General features: G+C 36.8%; 2 protein-coding genes across 3 annotated transcripts; one reads left to right on the top strand and one right to left on the bottom strand.

Moving 5' to 3' along the window:
• The first annotated feature begins 548 nt into the window (after positions 1 to 548).
• LOC115708891 (pentatricopeptide repeat-containing protein At3g53360, mitochondrial) lies at positions 549 to 3,759 on the top strand. Its single transcript, XM_030636914.2, has 2 exons — positions 549 to 3,003; positions 3,241 to 3,759. Exon 1 carries the CDS (start codon positions 625 to 627, stop codon positions 2,881 to 2,883), a length of 2,259 nt encoding a protein of 752 aa, XP_030492774.2. The 5' UTR covers positions 549 to 624; the 3' UTR covers positions 2,884 to 3,003; positions 3,241 to 3,759.
• A 179-nt stretch (positions 3,760 to 3,938) lies between these two features.
• LOC115710250 (DEAD-box ATP-dependent RNA helicase 57) lies at positions 3,939 to 8,526 on the bottom strand. Of its 2 annotated transcripts, XM_061111804.1 has the most exons (11): positions 8,228 to 8,526; positions 7,908 to 8,052; positions 7,684 to 7,808; positions 7,471 to 7,562; positions 6,915 to 7,011; positions 6,601 to 6,681; positions 6,289 to 6,521; positions 5,807 to 6,001; positions 5,628 to 5,718; positions 4,618 to 5,344; positions 3,939 to 4,428 (listed from the first exon to the last, which is right to left on the bottom strand). In XM_061111804.1, the coding sequence occupies exons 1-10, from the start codon at positions 8,306 to 8,308 to the stop codon at positions 5,201 to 5,203; spliced, it is 1,284 nt and encodes a 427-aa protein (XP_060967787.1). In that variant the 5' UTR covers positions 8,309 to 8,526; the 3' UTR covers positions 3,939 to 4,428; positions 4,618 to 5,200. The 2 variants fall into 2 exon arrangements, with proteins under 2 accessions (XP_060967787.1, XP_060967789.1); XM_061111806.1 differs by lacking the exon at positions 3,939 to 4,428 and having other exon boundaries at positions 5,218 to 5,347.
• Positions 8,527 to 27,105: the final 18,579 nt, after the last annotated feature.

Raw genomic sequence — 27,105 nt, 5'->3', positions numbered from 1 at the left:
ATGTATCATATGATCATTTCTGTTTTTGAATGGGGTCCAATTTTTACACCAAAAAACAAAAGGTATGGAATTGACTTAAACATGAAGGACTCTTTCGTGGAACTATACCTTTCTTAATGATGATTATAAAATGGCTTTTTCTTATTGGATGATTCTTAAGTTTAAACTCAATAACCACATTTGTAAATTGAGATAATAAAGAACAATAAAATATAAATGAAGATTCTTTCTCTAATCATGTCAGATACAACTAACTTTCTAAACATATTAAGCAAACATTTGCACCTTATTTTTATTAGTAATGGTTTGTAACATAGCACGAGTTTATTTAAATAGTTTGAATCTATTTCAATTTCTTCTTAAACACAAATTTTAAGTTCAAAAAATGTTCTAGAACAATGACAATAAAACGACATATCGTTTATAGAACAATTCTCCTTCATTAAGTTTTTTTTTTTTTTTTGATAAAAACTCCATTAAGTTTTACAAGATAAAATCCGACCAATATATATATATATATATATATATATATATATATATATATATACACACACACACATTACATATATACACTACACATATATTGTCTTGTACATTACTCAAACCTGAGTAATATTGGCAGCGATGATGATAACCAAGCTCAAACCCCATAGCAAGCCAAGTTTCCATCCATGGAGCTTACCCAACTTGAGAACTGAACAGTCTAGTAATGAGTACATGAAGCACTTGTGCTTGCAAAAACGTTACAGAGAAGCTCTTGAGATGTTTGACATGATGGAGAAAACCACATCTTTTAGGATATGCCCCAGTGCTTACTCTCACTTGCTCTCTGCTTGTTCTTCTCTAAGGTCTCTCGAACACGGTAAGAGAGTCCATAATAATCTTATTTTGACGTCTAAGTTTCAACAGGACATCGTTCTTCATAATCGTATTTTGAATATGTATGGAAAATGTGGGTCTGTTAAGGATGCCATAAAGGTATTTGACGCAATGCCTCAACGAAATGTTATTTCTTGGACTTCAGTCATATCTGGGTGTTCGCAGAATGGTCAATATAATGATGCTGTTGAGTTGTATTGTCAGATGCGAAGGTTAGGACATATGCCTGATCAGTTCACGTTTGGGAGTGTAGCCAAAGCTTGTTCAGGGCTCAGTGATGCTTGGTTGGGGAAGCAACTGCATGCTCATGTTGTTAAATCAGAAAGTGGTGATCAACTTATTGCGCAAAATGCTCTTATTGCAATGTACACTAAAGTTGGTCTAATTCCTGATGCTTCCCTTGTGTTTTCACGTATTGTAACAAAGGATTTGATATCATGGGGTTCAATCATTGCGGGATTTTCTCAACTTGGCTATGAGTTTGAGGCTTTGCTTCATTTCAAGGAGATGTTATGTCAAGGTGCTTACCAGCCGAACGAGTTCTTTTTTGGAAGTGCTTTCAGTGCTTGTAGCAGCCTCTTTGAGCCTGAATATGGAAGGCAGATTCATGGGTTGTGTATAAAATTTGGTTTAGGAAGTGATATTTTTGCTGGATGCTCACTTTGTGATATGTATGCGAAATGTGGGTTTTTAGAGTCTGCAAAAACGGTTTTCAATCATATAGACATGCCGGATTTAGTTTCTTGGAATGCGATAATATCAGGATTTGCTAATAGTGGAGACGCCAATGAAGCCATAGTACTCTTTAATAAGATGAGATGTATAGGGCTTAAACCTAATGATGTGACTGTCCTGTCAGTGCTTTCTGCTTGCACAAACTCCTGGACAATCCACCAGGGTAGGCAAGTCCACTCGTACATAATTAAAATGGGTTTTGATTCAAATGTTCCTGTACACAACACATTGCTATCTATGTATGCAAAGTGTTCAGCGCTTTGTGATGCCTTTAGTGTCTTTGAAGATATAGAGAGTAGTGCTGATTCGGTATCTTGGAATGCCCTTTTAACAGCATGCACGCACCACAATGAAGCTGGAGAAGTTTTCAGATTATTTAGGTTAATGCTTTGCTCTCAAATTAGACCTGATCATATCACTTTAAGTAATGTTATTACAGGTTGTGCTGTAATTATATCTTTGGAGGTAGGGAATCAAGTTCATTGTTTTTCTATAAAAAGTGGGCTTGTACTAAATGCTTCTGTCATCAATGGATTAATTGACATGTATACAAAGTGTGGTACACTTGGAACTGCTACAAAGCTATTCAATTCAATGGAAAGTCCTGATGTAGTCTCATGGAGTAGTTTAATCGTGGGTTATGCTCAGTTCGGATATGGAAAGGAAGCTCTTGAACTCTTCAGAAAAATGAAAAGTTCGGGAGTAAAGCCAAACGAAGTTACTTTTGTTGGGGTTCTTACTGCCTGCAGTCATGTAGGATTAGTAGAAGAAGGACAAAACATCTATAGAACAATTGAAATCGAGCATGGGATTTTACCAACTAGAGAGCACTGTTCTTGTATGGTGGACTTGCTTGCTCGTGCTGGACGCTTACATGAAGCAGAGGAATTTATCAAGCAAATGGCATTTGAGCCTGACATTGTGGTGTGGAAGACTCTCTTAGCTGCCTGCAAAACTCATGGGAATTCTGATATAGGAAAACGGGCAGCAGAGAACATTATAAAAATTGATCCCTCTAATTCTGCTGCTCATGTTTTACTTTGCAACATACATGCTTCTTCTGGCCATTGGGCAGAAGTAGCTAGACTGAGGAGCTTGATGAAAGAAAGGGGTGTTAGAAAGATTCCAGGTCAGAGCTGGATCGAAGTTAAGGGTAGAACCCATGTGTTTTTAGCTGACGATACTTTGCATCCAGAGAGGGACAAGGTATATGAAAAGCTTGAGGAATTGTGGTTGCAGATGTTGGATGAAGGTTGTGATCCACTCTAAGGCATAGGCTTTTTACAGCAAAAGAAGTTTCACTGAAACCCCAAAGCCACTCGAGCACTGACCAAGTGCCAGCCTCAATGAAACTAAACTGCCTCTTACCGCTGGCTATGATCATGACAGGTTTGCTTCTTGATTTTGAGATGCTCAAATGATATTTTACATGCATTTAGTCCAAATTTGGCTAACTTTTGAAATATTTTGATGTGGTGTTTGTGTGTGTTTTTACAATGACCCTAACCCAATTGGTTGCTCAAAGTTGGCTTGATTCATATGAGTTCAAACCAAGTTAAAACAATAGAAATTAGATAGTTATCTATCTTTGAAAATGTTTCATCATCTTCCCCCTCTTTTCCTCAGGTGTTTCCCTACTTTGGATTTCGTTCAAGGGAAGGGGCTCTACGTTTGCAGCAACCATGATCACAATATGCTCAATTACTGGACAACTTTGTTCAAAGAGAAAAGGCACTAGTGGCACCACCTAAATTGTCGTATTGCTATTAGAATTATTAGGTATCAAATCTCACATAAAATATTACTAACCATTTACAAAATATCTTTAGGTGGTGATAGGTACTACTAGTGCCTAATAACATGCACTTGTTCAAAATCCTAAGTAGAGTGTAAGTCTACTATTTAATTGAAGTAGAAATAGGTGTTGCTAGTATAATAGTATGTTAAAGTTGTTCAAAAGAAGTTAAAGATTAAAATCCTTTGGTTCATTTTCCAATGGAGCTAGCGGTGCATTGCCATAGTTAAACAAAATGAAGCTTTACTTGTTTTGTAAAAAGTGTGTTTACATGCTATATTTGGTCAAATTTAGCACAAATTATAACATAAATAAATTAACACATCAATAAATATTACTTTTTTTGTTTACTCAATTCCCACTAATTAATGATTTTTATTAATTAAAAGATTTCTATTTATTCTTTTTGATCAACTAACATTTTATTAATCTATTTAAATACTTTTATATATATAGTTCTAATAAAAATTTAATGAGTATATTGACTTTGAAATTAATTTGCACTTTATACGTTAGAGCAATTACAAAATTTGAACCAAATATGAAGTAAATTTAGCTAATTTTGCGGAGATGGTCTTAGTTCAAAAGAATATGGAAGCATGTTGTATTCAATCACATTGTTTTGGGTATAAGCGACAGAAATTTCATTCAAAAGCAAACCAGCTTGATATGGAGCATTAGAACTAAAAAGAAAAAGTAAAAATCGACCTATAACATTTCGGGTGTGCAAAATTTTGTAACCAAATAAATTAAAACCGATACATTATAGTCAAGAACTCACAACTATGGAAAACTCATTGTTTATTTCTTCTTTTCTCCCTTATCTCGGGGGGTTGTTGATATTGTATCTCTACGAGGCCGGTGCTTCTTCCACTTCTTTTTCTGTAAGCCAATGGCCCAAGATGGAAACACAGAGCCGGAGCTTTTCATCTCGTTGGCTATGTTTCGTAAAAAAGGAATGTCCTCCTCAGTGTATAAAGTAATAGCTTGCCCACTTCTTCCTGCTCGCCCAGACCGACCTTCATAGAACAATAGCAAACATGGTCTCAGAGTTTAGTTTCATTTTAGAAGAGACCAGGACAAGCAGTTTTTCAATAATACTAATATTAATTTGCAAGGCACACCAACAATAAATTAATACAAATCTATATTTCTATATTTCCTTACTAGGGTCTCAAACACATGCTAGAAGAGTTTGAATGACATACCAATCCTGTGAATGTATGCAGAAGTAGAATCCGGAAAATCATAATTGATCACGCAGTTGATTGCTTTGAAATCCATACCCCGCGCAATAACATCAGTGGCGATCAAAACCCATGTTTTACCAGCTCTGAAGTTATCAACAGCACTGTCTCGCTGTATGCCATTTAATAGGTTAGCACTCAACACACAGTAGATTGTAAGTTCATGAAAAGAATAATCCCAAAAACAGTTACTTCAGCACATGAGCAGGTCCACAGAAAGTTCACAAGAGATATTACAAGTTCCAAAGGACCTAGCACATGGATGTAGTCCAAAACATTTTCATACACTTAGGCACTTTCCCAGTACCATTACATAAGTATTAAGAAGAGTTACTTCAACAATGTCAAAATGAAGGGCATCCAAAAGTTAAGATCTCTCTCATTTTTTACCAGGCACCCAACTAAATTATTCTAGATTTTGTTTCAATTTTTGTCAAATTGTTTAAGTCAGATGGTGATTGGCGAGAGTTCTAAAGTAGAGAAGGATCCTGCATGCATCACTAGAATATTTTTTCCTTTACCGTAATTAATTAAGTAGTATATGTTAAAGATAACAAGAACTTGCCTGCTCCTGTGTCAGATCAGAATGGATGACATCCACTCGAATGTCGTCAACTAACAGTTCTGCGTACAGTTCTTTAGCTCTCTCCTTGCTCTGGACGAAGATTAACACTGGCGGATTCAGACTCTACTGACAAGTACCAAGGAAAAATAAAAAAGGATGAGTTGGAGGGATATTCAGAAAGATGCTCCAATTGAAAATGATAATGATAATGATATTGCACAACAAACAAGCATGCTAGTTCATTTATCTCAATGTAGATCTATATCATTAATCAGATTCCTCCAGTCATAACCATAATTTATCTCCTTGGGTATTATTCTCCACTTGAGAGAGAGGGAGGAGAGGGAGCTTCCCCATCTTAGTCAAACAAAAATTCCCCATGTGGTGCATATCTGCAAAAATATACCTCTGCAAAGCTTTGACGAAGTGCTAAAAGTTTCCCTTCTTCACTTCCAGCAAAAACCAACTTTTGCTTGACATTTTCAGAAGCTGTATTCCTGTTTAAACCAAAAGATACAAATCAGTTTACTCGTCAACATGTAACACATGTCAAACTCTAGTTTGCAATAAATTCATGAAGCTTACTTCCTGCCAATAATAACTCGAACAGCATCATGCATTATTGTACGTGCAAGCTCCTCAACAAAATCAGGTAAAGTAGCACTAAATAATGAACGTACTATTGAAGGATTTGAGCATGCTTTGACTATACAATCAATCTGCTTTAACAAGCCAAGCTCAAATAGCTTATCAGATTCATCCAGTACAAGATATTGAACCCTGCATAGCACCACAAAATAATTCATGAGTTCATGGACAATTCTTAAATGCTCAGTATTCATCTAATTCCATTGCAATGATCACTAAAACTGAGTTTCTGAAACTTCCAAATGATATAATTACGAAGTGGGAATAATAGCATACACCTACTACGAACAATAGCAAAATCTAAGAGATCTTGATATATAGAGATATCTATTATTACTGTCTTGTTGTTGTTTGACTACTGAATACAGACAAATTGCAGCAAGCTAACATAAGTTCAAACATTGAAAATCATCACTTGCCTGCTTAAATTCAACTTTTTCTTTCGAATAGCTAACTTTAACCGAAGTGGAGTAGATACTAATATATCACAAGAGAACTTCGATAAATCAGCTTTTCGTATAAGCTGCTTAGTCATTAACTTTATACAAAATTTACTTCCCTCAGCAAACTTTTTACACTCTCTAATTGTTTGAGATGCCAATTCACGTGTAGGGCAAAGGATAACAGCTCCAACACCATCTTTAGAAGCAGGCTGGTTACACAGAAAGATAAAATCAGCAAAATTTAAGAGCAAAACACTGCAAACACAATTCAAATCACATACAAAGTACCTTAAGTTTCATAAGCATGGGACAAACAAAAGCCAAAGTTTTGCCAGACCCAGTTGGAGCACAAGCGAAGCATTCCCGCCCCTAAGAAAAATTATCAGAACTTACATCAAGAAGTGTACAAAAATATATGGTTTTATTCATATCATATATTTAGTACGGTGAAATTAAATATTCATGGGTTTAATTAATAAAATTTCCTTTTTTTTTTATTCTCATTCTATTCATATTCACAAGGAAAGAAATAAATACAAAGTGAACGAAAAAAAAAATAATAACAATAAAGACCATAAGATAGCTGAAACGGAAGTCCATACAGATAACAGGATTGGTATAGCCTGCCTTTGGATTGGTGTTGGCTGTTTAATTCCAAGATCTGCCAAGTTACGTAATAATTTCGCCTTACATCCATATCTATAAGAGAAATTAAGACAGATTTTTTAGGTTTTATTATTAACAACGGGAGATTAACATCAACTAGAATTAAGAATCAGCAGCATATCAGCTTCCAGAAAAGGCAACGAAAATCAACAGCTTCAAGTTCAAGCACACAACAATGATTGTCAAAAGCGGAGTAAGGAAGCATAACAAACACAGCAAAGAGGAGAAACTCAACGCCACAAAATGAAACAGTGAAAACTTAATTCTCTGATTTTATTCAGCACTTACAGGATAAAGGAAAATCATGGCCATTTGGACAGAACTAAACAAAACAGAAAATCCAGGAAGAATACACATGAAAATTTGATTTCCAGGTCTTAAAAGAAAAAAACCATTTGTGAATTACTAGAGGGAAATTGCATTGGGCAAAGGGTCTCTCAAGGGCACAAATATAACAAGAATATGTTATGCTTAACTCTGCGAAAGACAGACCTTGAGCTTAACTCTTCGAAATCTGTAAGTGGGGATGGGACAGTATTCCCAGCAACATGAATGTTATGCTCCTTCCTGAAAAGTGCATCCCGCTGTGAAAATACCAAAGATGTTAAGCAGAAACCAGAAGCACCATCATAAGAACAAATTTGTTCAGGAAAAGAGAGAGAGAGAGAGAGAGAGAGAGAGAGAGAGAGAGAGAGCTGAAAGAACCTCCTGTTGCTGATAAAATTTCTTTTTCTCTTGGGAAAGTTTCTTCTCAGTTTTCTCATTCTCTTCTTTCACTGTAGCTTCAACTGATTTTGAACTCTTGAAAACGCTAAATCCCTCCACAGATTCTGTTTTAGCATTACAAAGATAATTATCAAAACTAAAGCTTTGTCTACCTTTTAATGGCATATAAGGAACAATAAAACAAATACAAAACCAATAACTACCGGAAGGTCCAGAACCAACTGCCTTTCTCTTTCTCTTCTTCACACGTACTTTCTCTTCATCTTTTTCTTCTTCTTCTGATTCATCTGATTCTCTATTTTCGTTCAAGCTCAAATTCTCAACTAATTCATCATTTTCCTTCTTTTTCTAAAAAAAAAACGAAAATTACAACACTATCAAAAAATAATAAATAAATAACTTTCCCGAGAACCGAACAGAAATACCCGGATTGTATATTGCTGAAACGAAACTGGAAAATTTGAAAGCTAACCCGACCGGGAAAAGAAAAAGCAAAAGATACCCAAGTTAAAGGAAACGGTACCTGGAATCTGGAAAAGTCTGTGGAGAATTTCTTCTTATTAAAATGGACTCCAGCGAACAAAAAAGAAGTGCCTTTTTCCATGGTGGAAGACGATGAATGTGGTCTCCTTCTCACACCTGCACCGTTTTATATATGATTATCAGAAAAGCAACAAACTTGGAGTTGGATTCAATTGCAGTGGAAGGAAGGAAGGAATAGGTCGATGGGTGAAATTCTGTGTTTTTGTAAGAGCGGTCTATGAGACTCGCTGCTTAAACCCTGCTCTTTCTCCCAAAGAATACTAAATCTTATTGAACGACATGTCGTTTACATCAAGACATTTAGGGTTAATTTAAATATTGGTCCTCTCGATTTTACCCATTGAATCAATTATCATTTATCATTTTCTTTCATGTTTAATTTCAAAACAAAAAAAAAAAAAAAATGTTAAAAAAAAAAATAAAATATACTAGAACATAACTTTTTGAAAAATTATACAATACAATTCTTAAAAAAGATTACCAATACATCCATATCTATTTTAGTATCTAAAATAATTTTCTACTTAAATTTTTTATTGTAGTCATGTACGTTATAATTCTTTAAGACATCTTACAAAATATTAAGAAATTTTAAAAAAAAAAAATTAACACGCAAAAAACAAGGTTTAAATAGTGTGTTTCACGCGTATGAAATAAATTATTTGAACATTACTTTTTATATTATAAAATTATTCCAAATTTCTTAAAATTGTGTAGAATATCTTAAATAACTATAATGTATACGAATATGAAAAAAAAATTGGACAAAAAAACTCTTTTGAATGTCGAATCAGATAAAGGATGTATCAGTGCATTCCTTTTAAAGGGGTGCATTGTAAAAGTACCCTAACATTATATATATATTCGTGAATAAATATTATTTTTTTTTTAGTTATTCTCCATCCGAATATATTTATTTAAAATTTTTCGGTACCTCTCTATGTGGTTCTTTTTTTAGGGTGCTAAGAGTTGGATTACGAAGCTTGATTATTGAAGCTTTCATAATTGTTCGACATGAATCATGACGAATGGGCAGCTTTGTATGATTTTTTTAATTGTGATGGTGAAGCAAATGAGGTTATAGAGGCAGATCTTGCAACTGAGGTTGCAGAAAGTGGCTCTGACAGCGTTGCAAAAACTTTAATTGGGAAGATGATCTTTTCCAAAGTCTTCAACTGTGACGATATTGTTGGTCGGACATTTCATCCAGGATGCATCTTTAAGTTGTTCGAGGTGATCAAAAGTTGTACTCCTCGATCACCTTACTCCTTTGGTCGATTGTTTTGCTTCTTAGTTGTTGCGCCCAAAGCCTTTTGGGCGGTCTTCCCAATTAATTGTATACCGTCCAAACTTATTATCAATTGCCACGTGTCATCTTGCTCTGTGCCGCATAAGGGTGATTTTGAGGATAACACATTATTAGTCTTTAGAATAGCTTAAAAAATTAAAATCACACTAATTAATAATTTAAAGAATCAATTTAAAAATATTAATACATAAAATTGTCAATATTTCTAAGACAAATAACGACTTATCAAGATCCTATCCTAACTCACAACACCTAGAACACCACAACAAAACGATGATTGAGAGAGAAGAAACCGGACCTTGTCGAGCATGGTCAAGTCTATGTTGACTTATTCTTCACTGCCATTCAACCTCTAAGGATACGCGCTTCAAGAGGCTACTTAAATTCTTAATGCAGTACACTCGAAGAGCATAAGAAAAACTCCAACATAATTATAGAATGAAACAAATCCAGTTTGAAATATTTTTATATTTGGGGTTGTCCAGCTCGTGTTCTAAGACGAAAGACAGGGAAACTGGCTCCTAGGTTGGAAGTGTGTATATTTATGGGATATTCAGAGGAGACTAGAGGTGCATACTTCTATAGTCATGAGGACCAGAAGATATTTACTTCCACAAATAAAATTTGTATGGAACATGATTATATGAGGGATTACAAACCACACAACAAAGGGGTTATTGAGAAAATTAGAAATGAGCAGATTTCTGTACCGTCAACTTCAGTTCTATAGTCATGAGGACCAGAAGATATTTGTTTTCACAAATAAAATTTGTATGGAACATGATTATATGAGGGATCACAAACCACACGACAAAGTGGTTATTGAGAAAATTAGAAATGAGCAGATTTCTATACCGTCAACTTCAGTACTATAAGCGGAACAACCAACCATGGTTGCCATAGTTCCTAAAAAGGAATTCCTGGTAAATCACCGTAGTGGGAGGGTTGTGAGTAGGGGTGTTCATCCGATCCAATCCGTATTTTTTTTGGTCAAACAACATCCAATCCGCACTAAGTGTGGATTTCATATTTTAGATCCAATCCGATCCGCATAACAGTTTAAATCCAATCCAATCCAATCCGCAATAGTGCGGATTGGATCAGTTTTTTTTAAAGATAAATTATTTAATATTTCATAGAAAAAAATTAAAAAAAGACTATTGTATTTTAATCTCCAATAATAATCAATTTCCATCTCCATTTATATATAAATCAAACCAATACATATATGTCAATATATATGTACTCATCTTTAGATTTACACTAAAATATATATGTATTCATTACTAAAATAAATAAGTTAGTAATATATTTAAATTTATGTGTATGTGTTTATGTGAATAAAGAATAATTTTTTTGGTGTTTTTTATTATAAAACAAATGAAATACTCCAACTCAATATATGACTAAAAAATATTAAGAAATTATAAGTTTGTGTCTTTTTTTTAATAATATTAAAAAATTAATATATATTATATATTATAATTTTTTAAAAATATATATAATTAAGTGCGGATTGAATTGGATCGGTTACTTTTTGAGGTCAAATAACATCCAATCCGCACAAGTGCGGATTTTAGATTTTTCAATCCAATCCAATCCGCGCTAGTGCGGATATCCGCATTTTGCGGATTGGATTGGATTGGATCGTGCGGATTGGATTGGATGGGATACTTAGTGAACACCCCTAGTTGTGAGACAACCTGTTTGCTACGAACATGAGGCACATATTTTTATCTCTGACACAAACAAGGACGATCCATTGGCTTACAAGCAACCAATGGATGACCCTGACTTAGACAAGTGGAACAATGTCATGGATCAAGAAATAGATTCCATGCGCACCAACAAAGTTTGGGAGTATGGAATGATATCTATAAAGGTAAAACCTATGGGGTGTAAATAGATTTACAAGAAGAAAAGAAATGTTGAAGGGAATGTTGAAACCTATAAAGCAAGGCTTGTAGCCAAGGGCTACACAGGCATCAATTATGATGAAACCTTCTCTCATGCGACCATACTTAAGTCCATTCGCATTTTCTTGTCCATAGATGCTACATATAATTATGAGATATGGCAAATGGACATGTTTTTCTAAATGAAAATCTTGACGAAACTATTTATATGGACCAACTTGAAAGGTATGTGCAAAATGGGGAAGATCAAAAGGTTTGTAAATTACTTAAATCCATTTATGGATTGAAGCAAACCTCTTGAACTTAATATCATTTTTAATGATACAAATAAAATATACGGTTTCCAACAAAATGTAGATGAAGTTTGTGTGTACAAATACATCAAAAGTAATGTACTAGTATTATTTGTTCTTTATGTTGATGATATTCTACTCATAAAAACAATGTAGAAATATTAAGATACCATATTCTAATAAAAATTTAAAATTGATATTAATTAAGATATATATTTTAATCTCGTTTAAAAAATATAAAAATTAAATTGATAATTATTTCATTTAATTAATAAAATCTTTTTATTTTATTATTAATAATAGTTTGTAAATTTTTTTTATGAATATTACTCCAAAATAATTTACATTTTACAACCTAATAGTGTCTTCTCAAGAAAACCTGGGTATATAGTAATCAACTTTATACATAATAAATTCTCCAATTACAAACAATAATATGATTCTATATCTTCATGACCAACCTTTTTAGGCCAAATACATAAAATTTTAGTTTTAACATCTTCCTTTGTTCTATGATTGATCCCACATGTATACAAAGAAACATCAAGCCAAAAAAATTCATTTCTAGCTCACCAAATATAATAGACAAAAAATCCATTTTTTAAATTTGGAAATTTTAGCTCTCAAATAGTTTGTAAATTACCTTACTAAGTCTACGTAATTGCTTGCTATTAATCCCAACTTGTTGTCTCCAAGAGTTTGACAACCTAGTGTGTTCAAATTGATTTTTCTTTTTTAATAGATTTAATCACTCCCAAACATAATATTTATTGCATAATATAAAATATACACCCTATAAATCACTCATACATGGACTATGTGGACAAAATACAGACTTGTTTTTTTAAAAAAAGATTTAATCATAACAAATATATCTGATTATCAAAATCTTATAATTTCATACAAAATAATCAAATAACAAAACAATTACTGAAAATCTCAATAACCAATAACACTTTCAAAATAAATATTATGAAATTATAACATGAATGCTTAATTTGATTTGGGAAATTTAAATTTCTATGCTTAACCTTAAAAAAAATTTCCTAAACTTATACTTACCAATAACTTTAATATATGACAATTTTATTGTTTTTCCCAAAATACCCTCCCCCAATTACATCAACTCCTCTCTTCCCATCCTTTCCCCTAAACGTAAATCGGACCCATCAGGCCCAAGGCATCGGACCCAAGGAATCAGATCGGGCCATCGGACCCCTATATCAGGCCATCGGGCCCAAGGAATCGGGCCCCATCGGACCCCTATATCAGGCCATCGGGCCCATCGGGCCCATTGAGTTGTCATCTTCAACCTCCAGCCATGCCCCCATCGGACCCGACCATCGGACGGGCATCGGGTCCCATCGGACCTGATTAAAAAAATTCCATTTTCGACAAATCTCTTCCTAATTTTCTTAAATCTAACCTTAACTAACAGATTTCACACAAAATTGCAACATATTATTCTATTTCATGAATTTAAGCACCAAAAATTAAAGGAAAAATTGAAAAAATCACTAAAAAAATTGAGGGGGGCGGTCGGCGTGGGTGATATGGGTTGAGCGGGGCGGTCGGCCGTGGGTCACGTAGGCCGGTCGGCCGTGGGTCACGTAGGCCGGTCGGCCATGGGTGGTCTGCCGTGGGTGGGTGGTCTGCATGTGTGGGTGCGGCACCGAGCGAGAGAGAAAGAGAGAAAGAGAGGTGAAAGAGAGAGAGAGGGCATTAGGTTTCAAATTGGGGGGGGGGGGTATTGTGAGAATTAAGAAAAATATTATCCCATTTTACCAATATCTCCTATTTTAAGTTTAGGGAAAAAAATTATCCCCTAATGCAAGCATAGAAATTCAACTTTCCCTTTGATTTTTAATAGTTGACAATAAATGGGAATAGAGGAAAGACAAGTAAGGTATAATTAGACAAAAAAAAAAAAAAACAGAAAAGAGAAGCAAAACAAATAGAGAAACAAAGTCATATTTTTGTAAGGTTTTATCATAAAAGCCATAAAAATTACTTATACCACCAAAAATAAAATTAGCTATGCTTAGACTACTGTTTTATAGTTGGGATTTTTATAAAAATATTGGATTTTAAATAAAAGTTTACAATTTTACTGGCACATGAAATTTTTTAATAAAATTATGTCTTCTTATAAACAACCGTAAAACAATAAAATAGAACAATTAAAACAACAGTGGAACAACTAAAAAACAATCGTGGAACAACAGTAAAAACTTAACACAGTACACTATATAAAACTTACACAATATTTTTGAAGAAAATCCCGTCCCACAATAAAAAAAAATTAAAAAATTAAAAATTTCAATATGTGGTGTAAAATTCCTTTTATAGTATATGGTATTGTTGACCGAAGTTTTCGGCAACCAATATAATAATAATAATTAAGAAAGCTATAAGGAATTAATGAGAGAGATTTTTACGTGGTTGGGGCATAATGAGCCTTAGTCCACGAGTCTGTGTATTTATGATAGTATTTATTACAGAGAATGTTCTTGGTGGATTTTTCCTCTTTAGTTCTTATGAAACTCAAAATTCTCGACCCCTGCCTTAATGAGTTTGGGGGGTATTTATAGTGTTTTTGTGGGGTGATCCCTAGAATTGAGGTACATGGCTTTTTGTAATTCCCAGTAAAGACACACATTCCCAATGGATACATCATAAGAAATGCATGGTCTAATCCCTAGGCTTTGTAGGGGATTTATGGACGTAGTCCTTTATCCTTCTTTACTGATGTGATTCCTCATAGAGTAGCCGTCACTAGGCTTACTAATCAAAGCGTAGTAGCTGCAGAAAGGGGGTTACGCTGTCAGACTTTAAGACATATGGCAGTTTCAATACGCCTTCTCCCATGCGGCATTAAATGCGAGGTGACTGTTCAGATAGGATCTGACACCTCCCGAAGAGGCTTTTTTGTGGCTTTGCTCTCCGGGAGCGTGTGAGACTCACACGTCTTCAGCGGGAGACATGTCTAGGGCTGATCCCTTTGGTGAAAGAGACTTAGCAGGATTATCTTAACATTAAACCCATTTAGTCTACGTGTCGTCATCCGGTTGGTCCACGTATTTTGGACAAAATCAGGGGCAACATTTACCCCCCAAGCCTTGTTTGGTGAAAAAGTAAACAAGGCTTGCTTAGATACCTCCGGTTGCCTTATCAGCTTCCTGGCACGTGCCTTGGGCGCGTGATGACATATTAATGACCATCATTACTGCAGTTATTTGATTTTTGCAGACGACGATTCGTTTTCTGTCCATTTATTGATACGGCGCATTAAATGGGTGTCAGACGGGTACTCAAGCGTTTTCTACCACCTTGATGAGTGTTTAATCCAACCGTTGGATCTGTAGAATTCGAATCGATTGCCATCCTAACCGTTCGATGGTGGTTGATCACAGTTGTCTCACACATGTTCTGGCCTATAAAAGCCAGCCTTCTTACTTCATTTGGTTACTTTCAGCATTTTACCAAATTTTCTTAGAGTTTTTTCAGAGAGAAAAGAAGCTTTAAACACCATTGATTTCTTGCTCCTATTCCTTCGACGTTCCCAGTCTTCGTTCTACCGGCGATCAACACCAACCCCCAGCCTTCAAACTTCATGTAAGTTCTTTGTCATAGTATACTTGCTTACTGTTCGTTTATATGGCATGTTTTATGTTTTCTGGGTTGGATGTCAAACTCTTAGGAATGGGTTTGCTCGAGTTTCTGAATGATGTGTTAAATTCCTCCTTTTTGCGTTTAGATTACTTCTTTACACTACGCTTTCGTTGAGGAATCATCCTCATCCCACGTAATGACAACTTTAGGGCTTAAAGTAGATCTTGCCTTTTTCCCTTTTTTTTTTTCGTTTGCAATGTCACTACCTTTGGGATTCTTGCACCTGACTCTTGCCAAGGAAAGCCTCTTGGGGGTTTCTTATTTGGCAAGTGTCCGGAGGGGGCCTCTTTCCAGCGGTTAGGGGACCCCATTCCCTTTTTGGAATATTAGGGTTTGTTTGGGGCCTAACTGCTGGATTTTTTTGATTTTTTAGAACCAAAATGTCTGCTTCTGCATCTGGTTCTAAATCTTCCAAGAAAGGAGAATTTCAACTGGCCACCCTGGAGCAGGTCATGTAGGGTTCTGTGGCCTAGGAGAACTACAAGTCCCGTGCCAACGGATGGGAGGCGGCTGAGCTCCACTCCACACTGACCTGCGCTCACCAGGTTGAAAAGATTGTGGTGGTGGCAGGCATCAAACCTTCGGTCTCCGGGACCTACCACCGACTGCCTCGAGACGAGGAGACACCCAACCACAACTACGGGGGCTTCAGAGCTTGGAGCCAGACCCATTTAATTTCTGGGGCTATGCTCCCCCTTCAGGACTATTTTGTAAACTTTCTTGTTTTTGTCAGCCTCGCGCCATATCAACTAATCCCTCAAGCTTACCGCCTGCTTTCAGGCTTGTTTATTTTTTATGTCGCCCGGAGCAGGGGTTCGCCCAGTCCGACCAAAATTTTATATTTTTACGAACTTGTTTCTATCCCCAAGAAGGGGGATAAATTTAAAGACGGATTTTATGGCCTCCGAGCCCATCCTTTGAATGAGGGCCCGATCCCTTTCAACCATTAAAAACATTTGAAGGAGTACCGCCACCGCTTCTTCGTCTCCTCCGATTTCCAGGCCATGGACCGCCCGGAGCTTCTCACGGAGTGGGTTAGGATCCCTCCTTACATGCGGACCGCGCCTACCCAAGTGTTCCTTCAGCGGGCCAAGACTTTCTCTACTTACGACAAGAAGGCCCTCGATGTGGGGGAGTTGGTCACGACGGAGAACTGTCGGAAGGCCAAGCTGATATCGGGGAGTCAGTCGGTGGATGACTTCAATCTCTCCAAGGTCATATGCCCGAACATGAGGGCTCCGGCTACAGAAAGGGCATTCCGGGAAGATATTATCGCCACGATGGAGGACCGGTACCAGAAGTACCTATTTAAGAGGGAACAGGAGCTGGCCTACATCAAGGCCTAAGCGGCTGCCGGGAGGACCCTTCGTTTAGAAGCTCCGCCGGAGTGGAGGACCCCCAGGCCCAAGCCTGTGGTCCTGGTCCCCAATACTGGTGCTCCCGATGCCAGCACTTCGGGTTCTGGTAAGTCCTATTTAATAATACATTATGTTCCTCCCGTCTGAGAGTATACCCACCTTAGACCTATTGGGTTCGATGAGCGCCTTCGTAGGTTTAAAATGCCTTCTACCCGGTGGGGGGATCACGCCAAAGAATATTATTTTTCCCACTTAGGCCATTTTTTAGGTCGATCCCGGATGGGCTCTGGACCTCCGGCGCCTATTCCCCTGGACCATTCAGCCCATTTATCTTCCAACTGGTTTCTCCCCTCGGACAGCTTTCTCGAGGATGATGAAGCCAATATTGTGATTCGAGACTTTGCTAGGGCTGAATTAGAGAGTCAGGGTAGGACTAGTTTTATTGCTTTTTTGTTGGGCGTATGCCTTTCTCACGAATATCCTAACACTTAGCTTATTTCTTTGTTGCAGCAGTCAGGCCTATGGAAGATCTCCTGGCTACTCTCGCTGAGGCCTACAGTCCTGATGCCTCTCTGCCTCTGGCTCCCTCCCAGTCGGTGACCCCCGGGAGGTCCTCCTCCAATGCCCCTTCAGGCACAATCGTCTTGATAGACAAGGAGGGGGAAGTCGAGGAAGGCGAGGTGGAGGATGCGGCTGCCCTTGAGCGTAAGCGAAAGGGCAAGATGGTTTAGGTTGAACCTTCCAAGCGGACAAGGAGGGGGGATACTCCGGTGATGAGCAATGATTCTGGGATTCCTTCCGAAGCGGAGGAATATACTGTGACACACGACATAGTATTGACCCCGGTTCCCGTAGATGAGGAGAGGCAAAATCTTCGAGTGGCCAAGTACAACTACGCCCTTGACGAGTACAGTCGGGGGCATGCTGAGGTGGAGGCCCTAAAGAAGATTTTGCGGGAGGAGCAACAGAACACTCTTCATGAGGACGCCTTCTGGAATCCGTGGGACCTGAACATGGATCTGCTGACGGATTGGTTCAACTGCTTTGTCGGGCCCACCTTAGCTCCCTTTGCCTCGGAGATGACCAGCCAGTTTGTCTCCCATCTGACTCAGTTCCCAGCTAAAAGATATGCGGCTTGTGCCTCCTTGAACTCTGTTTACTAGGTCCAAGACATTAGCTCTGCCATGGCCGCGGTGAGTACTTGTAATTTATTCCATCCTTTGATATTTTGTCTAAGGCATCTGATCTCACTCTTGTCTCTTTTTCCAGATTACTGCCGAGACCGACCGTCTTTCCAAGACCTTGATCGACCATGGCTTCGTCATGTCCGAATTCGGGGGCATAGACGAGGCCGTGAGGATCCTACGGGATTTGTCTGCCGAGAGGCGGGCATTCCAGAAGGAGGCTCATCGAAGAGAGGCCCTTGCAGAGGCGAAGATCCGAGAGGAGGCCAAGCAGAGGGAAGCTGAGGCGGAGGCGAGGCACTAGGAGGCCTTGAAGGTGGAGGGCGAGGCTGCAGCCAGGGCCAAACGTGAGCTTCGCGAAGCCAGAGAGGCTATGGACGAGATGGGTTCCAAGGTGAAGTCCTTAGAGGAGTTGCATCAGGTGGACTTGCAGTCTACGGCCAACCTAACCGTGGAGGTGAAGGAGATAAGGGATTTCAGAGATTAGGCTTTGAAAAAGGCCAAAAGAGATGAGCTCCTGACCCCCATCATCTGCAAGCATTGCGTCAAGCGCTTCGATGACGGCGTCTACATGGCCTGGCAGTCGAATGGCCAGAGTATCAAGCTTGACTTCTATCCCAAGCCTGAAGAGGCTCTTGCTAAGTTCCGGGAGAAGAAGAAAAGGCTTGATGCTTTACTTGAAGAGCGCCGGGGCCCTCGTCTTCCTCCTCGCATCGATTAGGCCGCGGAGTCCAACCAATTTCACCATTACAATCATATTTTTCTTTTTTATTTACAGTCTTTTTTCTTTCCTTTAAGACAATTTAAATTATCTTTTGACGGGAGACAGTTATTGCGGCCCGCCCCCAGGCCCTTGGTATGTTATATTTTTTTTTTTCGTACCTGCCCTTTGGGTCAGGATATTTTAAATATATATGTTCACTTTGATATATATTCGTTTAATCTTGTTTTTACTGTTTTTACTTTTGGCCTGTTTTACATCTGTCCGTGTGGTATGCCTTAGTACCCTCTTGAGTGGCATGAAAATATTTGTTTTTAAGGCACTCAGTTTTATTTGAAATTTAAAGGTTGCATACACTTTACAGTACAAATTCTTATAACAAAGCCTAAGTTTACATTTTGGACTATTGGTAATACTTCCGGAGGTGATCGGCGTTCCAAGCCCTGGGCACGATGGTTTCGTCCAATCTTTTTAGCTTATAGGTTCCGGAGCCGATGTCATCCTCAATTTTATATGGCCCTTCCCAATTTGGCCCAAGTACCCCCACTCCGGGTTCTTGAGTGGCTGGAAAGACTCTTCTTAAGACCATATCGCCAATAGTAAACTTTCTACTTTTAACTTTAGAGTTAAAGTACTTAGTCACCTTCTTTTGATAAGCTGCCATTTGTATTTGAGACTCGTCCCGGAGCTCCTCAACTTGATCCAACGCTTCCTATAATAAAGCTTGGTTTGTTGCTGGATCATAAGTTGTTCTCCCGTGGGACGGGAATAACGTTTCCACCGGGACCATTGCTTCACAACCGTAAGCCATTGAAAATGGCGAGTGGCCGGTCGTAGTTCTTGGGGTCGTTCGGTAGGCCCATAACACTCTTGGCAATTCTTCGGGCCAATTATTTTTGCAGGCCAGCAACTTTTTCTTTAGGGTGACCTTTAGGATTTTGTTGACTGCTTCTGCTTGTCCGTTTGTTTGCGGCCTTGCCACAGCGGAGAAGCTTTTAACGACTCCGTGTTGGTTGCAGAAGTCAGTGAACTCTTCTCAATCGAATTGCTTTCCATTGTCAGAGACTATTTTGTGAGGCAAGCCGTATCGACACACTATGTTTTTAATAACAAAGTCTAGTGCTTTTTAGCAGTTATAGTCTTCATTGGCTCAGCCTCCGTCCACTTGGTGAAGTAGTCTACTGCTACTATTGCATACTTTACTCCTCCCTTCCCCGTTGGCAGGGACCCAATAAGATCTATTCCCCAGACCGCGAAGGGCCAGGGACTAGTCATCAGGGTAATCTCATTGGGAGGAGCTCTTGGTATGTTCGCAAACCTTTGGCACGAATCACATTTCTGGACGTAGTCTATGCAATATTTTTTTATTGTTGGCCAGAAGTACCCTTGTCTTTTCTTTGAGAGACTTGGGCCTCCTGTATGATCTCCACAGAACCCTTCATAGACCTCTAGCATGATTTGCTTAGCTTCAGGGTCCGATACACACCTTAAATAAGGCATGCTGAGTCCTCTTCGATAGAGAATTTTTTCCATCATCACGTAACGGTGCGCTTGATACTGTATCCTTCTGGATAGTGCCTTCTCTCGGGGCAATTCACCTTTTGTTATGTATTCGATGATGAGAACCATCCACCTGGGCTCTTGCTCAACTGTTGTTATGGATTCTTTTACTTTGATGCTTGGCTCTTCTAAGCGTTCCACAGGTACCACCCCCAGTTTCTCAATTTCGTTGTCCGAAGCTAACTTAGCCAGACAGTCCGTGTGAGCATTCTTTTCCCTGGGGATTCTTTCCAATTTATAGTCTGTAAACTCGTGGAGCAGTTCCCGGACTATCGCCACATATGCGGCCATTCTTTCTCTGCGCGTCTGATATTCCCCCGACACCTGGTTTACTACCAGTTGGGAATCACTGTAGACTTCTACTCTTTTAGCCCCCACGATTTTTTCTAATCTCAGCCCTGCTATCAGGGCTTCGTATTCGGCCACATTGTTAGAAGCTGAGAAGTCAAACCGTAGGGCCGCTTGGAGTCGAAGTCCGTTCGGGGATATCATTGCGACCCCTGCTCCAGATCCGTTCTCGTTGGAGGCTCCATCCACGAATACCTTCCATGCCGGGACCGATGGTGTGGGTATGTTTGCGGTAGCTTCAGCTTCATTGCACTCCGTGATGAAGTCTGCTAGCGCCTGTCCTTTTATGGAAATGCGTTGAATGTAGTGCAGGTCAAAGTGGCTTAACTCCATTGCCCATTTGAAAAGCCTTCTGGATGCCTCTGGCTTTTGTAAGACTTGCCGGAGCGGGTGGTTGGTTAATACCTTGATTGGGTGAGCTTGGAAGTAAGGTCTCAATTTTCTTGAGGCCATCAAGAGGTAAAAAACTAGTTTTTCGATCACCAGGTATCACGTTTCCGCTCCTATCATGCGCTTGCTAACATAGTACACAAGATGCTGAGTTTTTTTCTCTTCCCGTACCAGGGTCGCGCTAACCGCATTCTCGGAGACCGCTAAGTATAGAAACAAGTCCTCTCCGAGGACAGGCTTTGATAGGATTGGTGGCTTAGCCATGTGTTCTTTCAGTTTTTTGAATGCTTCCTCGCACTCGTCGGACCATTCAAATTTCTGACACTTCTTCAAGATGTTGAAGAAGGGAATGCATTTATCTGTGGACCGGGAGATAAAACTGTTGGAAATTATTTTACCAGGATCTTAGATCTACTCACAAGTATGTTTATTAACATCCTAAATAAGAACTTTCTAAAACGATAAATTAAACACATATAAAGTTTAAGAAACCTTACATTGGGTGCAGCGGAATAATATGACTCCTTCCGTTCAGATATCTAGCCCTTGATTCCTTTACGTAGCGAGCATTATCAATATCTGAACCTGGATCTCTTTCTCTGAATCTTTGATGCTGAAACTCCTTTGCTGATGATCTTTCTTCACGATCTTCCTCACTATGATTGAGGTATCACTTGATGTGTGTGGGCACTACTCTAATCACTAAGGATTTCGAAATTCAAAGGAAGAAGAAAGAAGAAGTGGTAGCTAAAGATAGGGAGAGAGAAGGCTCAGTTTTTCTGATTCAGAAAGTGTCAGAAGAAAAGTCTTATTTTTCTGAAGCCTTCACTATCTATTTATAGCATTCCACTAGGGTTAGATTTGAATTATATGGCATTAAAATAATGAAAAAATCAACTTAAAAACCTACAATAGGTGGCCGGCCAAGCATTAGTGGATTGGGCCTTGCTTTTTGCAATTTTGCAATTTTAACACCTTTTGTATCTGATTTTCTCAAAAATGCCAATTTCCTAATTCAACCATTTAAATGCCAATTCTAACTATTTAATAACTATAAATAATTATTAAATAATATTGTCACTTATCATATTTATTAATTGAACCATACAAAGTATCATAATTAACAAATATGCCCCTATAAACTCTTTCTTTACAATTTCGCCCTTACTTAGTGAAAAAATTCACAAATAGACATAGTCTAATTTGAGAATTATAATTGATTAATCAAAAATCAATTACATGAGTCTTACAAGCAATATTATCTCAACTAGTGGGGGGACCATGGGTCTATATAGCCGAGCTTCCAATAAGTAGATCAAGAATTTAGCACTAAAATTCACTAACTTATTAATTCTTCGTTGAATCCACGCATAGAACTTAGAATTGCACTCTCAGTATATAGAATGCTCTATATGTTCCACCATATAGACACATCATTAGTTATTCATTGTTATAATCCTAATGTGATCAATTCTCCTCTATATGAATGATCTACACAGTAAAGGGATTAAATTACCGTAACACCCTACTATGTATTTTATCCTTAAAACACTTGACCCCGTATAAATGATATTTCAGCTTATGTGAAATGAGATCTCCACCATTTATTTTCGTTTGGTCAAGCTGGAAGGAGATCATCCTTTGCTTACTATTTGCCAGGTAGAAGCTATAGATTCCATGTTTATGCTAGCGCTCCCACTCAATTGCACTACCGTGTTCCCAAAATGTATGTATCACCCTGACCTAAAAGTAGGCTTAACTAACAAATCAAAGAACACGAATAGCCTTTCAAGATTGAGCCTAATCATAACAGGATTAAGATCATTTGATCTAGGATCAACTTGGCGATATTGACTTGAATAGATCCTACGGTAAGTTTAATTAAATCTAAGTCAAAGTTCAATATCGGTCCCTTCCGATGCATACTCCATGCATCCAACCTGAGCTTTACTTTAACCAATGCTCTGGAAAGAACATAGTATTTCTCCAAATACAAGTAAACTCTTGTTGTAGATTATCATATCAGTAAAACCCTGTGTCTGATAAATCTAGGAAACTTTATTCACATAGTCATGTTTACTTTCCAATGTGTTGACGGCACAATAAACAGGATCAAGTATGTGAAAAGGGTTTCAGATGAATTTATACATTATGTAGATATAATCATGAAATAAATCATGTGAACCATGCAACATTAAATGTTATTTCTGATCTATATTAATAAGTAAATCTGATTATATTGAAATGAGTTTTATTTAGGGCATAAAACCCAACAAACTCCCACTTGCACTAATATAAAACAAAAAGTGCGTTTCAAATAATCTCAACACCTTGATATACAAATCAAGTGTAGTAGTAGTAAACTCCTCGTAATAGGATCTGAAAGGTTGAATTAAGCACAACCTTTTCTCCACCATTACTCTTCCTTTAATCACAAAATCATTGATAATGTGAAATTCCTCTCTATATGTCTACTCTCTTGGGATACTGGATTCTATACCTTTGGCAACTACTTTTGGTTAATCAGGAAATTAACACTAGTAGTTTAAGGCAATTTGGAATGATGCCAAAAATGTATAGAACTTTCCTTACACTGAATAAGTACCTTTCCTGCAGCTTTAACATTCAGTCCCTCTCTGGTAGACCTAGAGACTTCAGATAGGTTTTTACACTTCTCCAAAATCACTATTCAACCCCCAGAGTAATCACCATCTTATCAGAAAGATTTACTAGCACAAAGGCAAATTTCGAAATCTGATATGGTGTAGTCTAAGAGTTTTAAACACACTCTTATAGACTAACATATAGTTCCTCTTCTTAATCTTAAGATTTACTTGATTGTCTTCCAATGTTCTTCTCCTGGATTAATCTGATACCTACTCATTACTCCCACTCAACAGTAGGTGTCTGGTCTAAGGCATGCAAAAGCATATCTAAGACCTCTCACCGTTGATATAAGAAATTCTTTCATGGCTTTATCTTTTCTGGAATAGTTGAGACTTTTCCTTAGATAAAATCTATGCCTAAGAAGTTGTGAAGCTTCTATAGATTGCCATTAGAAAGAAAATGCTTCAGCATCTTACTAAAGTAAGTTGCTTGCATTAGAGTAAGTAATTACAGGTATACGACAAGCCATAGGTTTAGATAAACTCAAACCTATAATACTAGGAACAGGAAGTTTTGTTAAGTCCATTGAATGGACTTATAAACGAAAATTTCCTTTTATGTCCTTGTAATAGAAAACTTTAGGTTATTCCATGTGAATGGATTAAACCATAGTTCTATTGGCTTTCTTCTTAGTTTCTTATCTTGACAATCCATTACTTGTTTAAACTCACAATGGATTTTAATCACTAGTGTCTCCCAAGTCATAAGAAGGTGAGTTCCTAGAAACTCTCCCACTACGACGAGGTACCGTGAATTATGTCGAAGAAAACTAAATGGTATTAACCTCTTTGGTTGTGACAAGACAACAGAGGCAGTGGGATCATCATATATTATATAAGATGATAGAACACTTTTGGAATCAAGAATTAAATATCTCCTTTATTTGCTACTTGTTTTTCAGACTTAGTCATTTTCTTAGAAAAGTAGTATTTGTTTGAACAAACACTTTCTTATCTATTGACAATGGGATGGTCCACCCCTAATCACTTAGAATAGCTAAGAAACCATGGTTAACAGTTCTAGCTTTTCTTAAGATTTTGATTAGGTCATCCATGAATCTAGTAATGATTTACATTAAGTATAAAACCATTACATCATTCTGAAATTGTATTACCATAGAAGGATTTAGGCAACGACTAGTAACTAATCATCAACATGCAACTCGAAATTTCTGGGGAGGTAAGTTTGGATATAATTCAAAAATCAATTTAATGATCTTTGAACTGCATATCTACTAACTATTTCTCCACCCCTATCAGTTCGCAAGATCTTTAACCACTTACCTTAATGGTTTTAACCATTGCTAGAAATTAATGAAAATTTTCAAACATTTCAAATTTCTTTGCATAAGGTATAATCTAGAGTGATCGTTTTAAGAATACAACGAAAAACTCATATCCATCCCTGAATGTACATCCATCTGCGAATGAGATGAATTACTTTCAGTGGATATAGGCATATTAACTCTTTACAGAGATTGATCTTGTCAAATCCACTATGAACAAGATACAAATGCCATAGATTAAAAAAAAATGTGGTAGTGTCTTTTGATGATTTAGGTTTATAAAAGAATTCTTAGAATAGTGCAAGTGGATCCTGGTCACAGAATACCTAACTCATATTCCATACAGTTTGGATCCATTAATTAAAAGATGGATATTAAACACTTGAGAAAGTGTAACTGTATTGTATTTGGAATTAGAAATATAAGAAAATTTCTGTTTGGATTCTAAAATTAAAGTCAAAGACTTAAATTCAACCAAATATAATGAGTAATTCTTTCTTGGACCACCACTACTAATTGAATTCTAAGTCTGATTTGCCCATACAAGCAGGAGATTTCTAAGATTGAGGATTTATATCAATTGGGAATAGAATTTCGGTATTATAATCATATGCATCATTTAATTTCTTAAGAGAAAATATAATGACATGAAATGATTTATAGACCATTCATCCAATGATATATTATTGAGCTAATTCGAAATGAATAAGCTAAGAGGAATTAGGATAATTTCGTTTATAAATAAGAATCCAACGATGCTTCTATTAGCGAAAGTCAAAGTAATCTTATTTATACAATCTTCTTGTTTCATATCGTAAAAATACTAGTCTAAGGTGTCATCAATTGATGAACAGCTAGATGTCGCATATACAATATTTATCTTTCGAGATCTTACACTATTATGTATGTCTAATGGTGAAAATCCATTAGGGATTTATCTCATTAGAAAAACAAACATGTTAGACCAACAATGAAGATTCGAAATTAAACTACAACTTAATAACAGAAAATAACATGGTTCAATATAAATTCATACACAATTCAGAAATTATAAGCATATAGCAAGTAGGAATGACAAGTGAAAATACTAAAACATACAATCCTAAATAATTTCCAAGGTTTTCAACAACCGATACAAAGTGTCCGGTAGGCGAGAGTCAAAGTATCATTTATTGAATAGAGTTGTCAGCTCATCTAAAATAGAAACCATTCTAGCAACCTTTTATTCGATCAAAATAAGAATCCAACGTTGTCCCGGTAGGCAAGAGTCAAGGTTATTCTCATTTTATGAGCTTCCACCATGGTTTCATGTTTTATGAGTTTATCTCTAAGTAGTCACCGTAGGGGAGAGTCTAAATAGAGACGAAAACTCACAAAACACTTATCAAATGAAATCTTACGGTGTTAAATGCGTTCAACGAATAACCATCCATAGGGGGACGAAGTCTAGCGTCTCGAGGTTATATTGAAAACATTTAACTTTTGTAAGACCAACAATGGAGATCGAATATCTTAATAATAATCAAGCTCATTATTTAAAGTGAGTTGTATTTTCTTTGATTCTCTTTATTTAATTTATTTATTTTAAATATATATTTATTTAAAATTTCCAATTTAGAATAAAAAATTCTAAATATAAATTTTAATTTAATATTTATAAATTTTACTTAGATGGATATGAAAATAACATGAATTATTTCCATCTTAGTAATAATTTCCAATAAATATTTAGAAAAATATTCAATTTAAGTTGTTACAAAATTAATTTAAATTAATTTACAACTCAAATTTAATTTTCTATAAATATATATATTGCATTTCGAAAAATTAAAGTATTTAAGAATACAATTTTCGAAAATGCATGTTAAAATAAAAAATTAATCCTGGAAAAATTATTCTAATTTAATGTTGGCCCAAAATTAATTAATAAAATTAATTTACAGCAAAAAATATAATTTTCCTATTTAATTAAATATATAAGAAAAATTTCAAATATTTAAGTATGATGATGAAAATCAACTTAAATATTAATTTTCTATTTAATTAAATACACTAGAAAAATACTTCAAGCAAAAATATCATCTATCTAGATTTTCCTTTGACTAATTAATTCAATTTCTAATAATATACTTTAATTTAATTTATTTTAAATTAA

Source organism: Cannabis sativa, chromosome 3 (genome assembly GCF_029168945.1).
Source record: "Cannabis sativa cultivar Pink pepper isolate KNU-18-1 chromosome 3, ASM2916894v1, whole genome shotgun sequence".
Classification (NCBI taxonomy): Eukaryota; Viridiplantae; Streptophyta; class Magnoliopsida; order Rosales; family Cannabaceae; genus Cannabis; species Cannabis sativa.
This window is presented reverse-complemented; position numbering and strand designations above follow the sequence as displayed.

What these genes read in the sequence shown, in the direction of transcription:
- LOC115708891 (XM_030636914.2), top strand. Translation starts at nt 625, where the DNA reads ATGATGATAACCAAGCTCAAACCCCATAGCAAGCCAAGTTTCCATCCA.
- LOC115710250 (XM_061111804.1), bottom strand. Translation starts at nt 8,308, where the DNA reads ATGGAAAAAGGCACTTCTTTTTTGTTCGCTGGAGTCCATTTTAATAAG. An exon ending in CAGACTTTTCCAGATTCCAG is followed by an intron (nt 8,053 to 8,227) that starts GTACCGTTTCCT and finishes TTTTTTTTTTAG; the next exon opens with AAAAAGAAGGAAAATGATGA. An exon ending in CGAGTTATTATTGGCAGGAA is followed by an intron (nt 5,719 to 5,806) that starts GTAAGCTTCATG and finishes TGGTTTAAACAG; the next exon opens with GAATACAGCTTCTGAAAATG.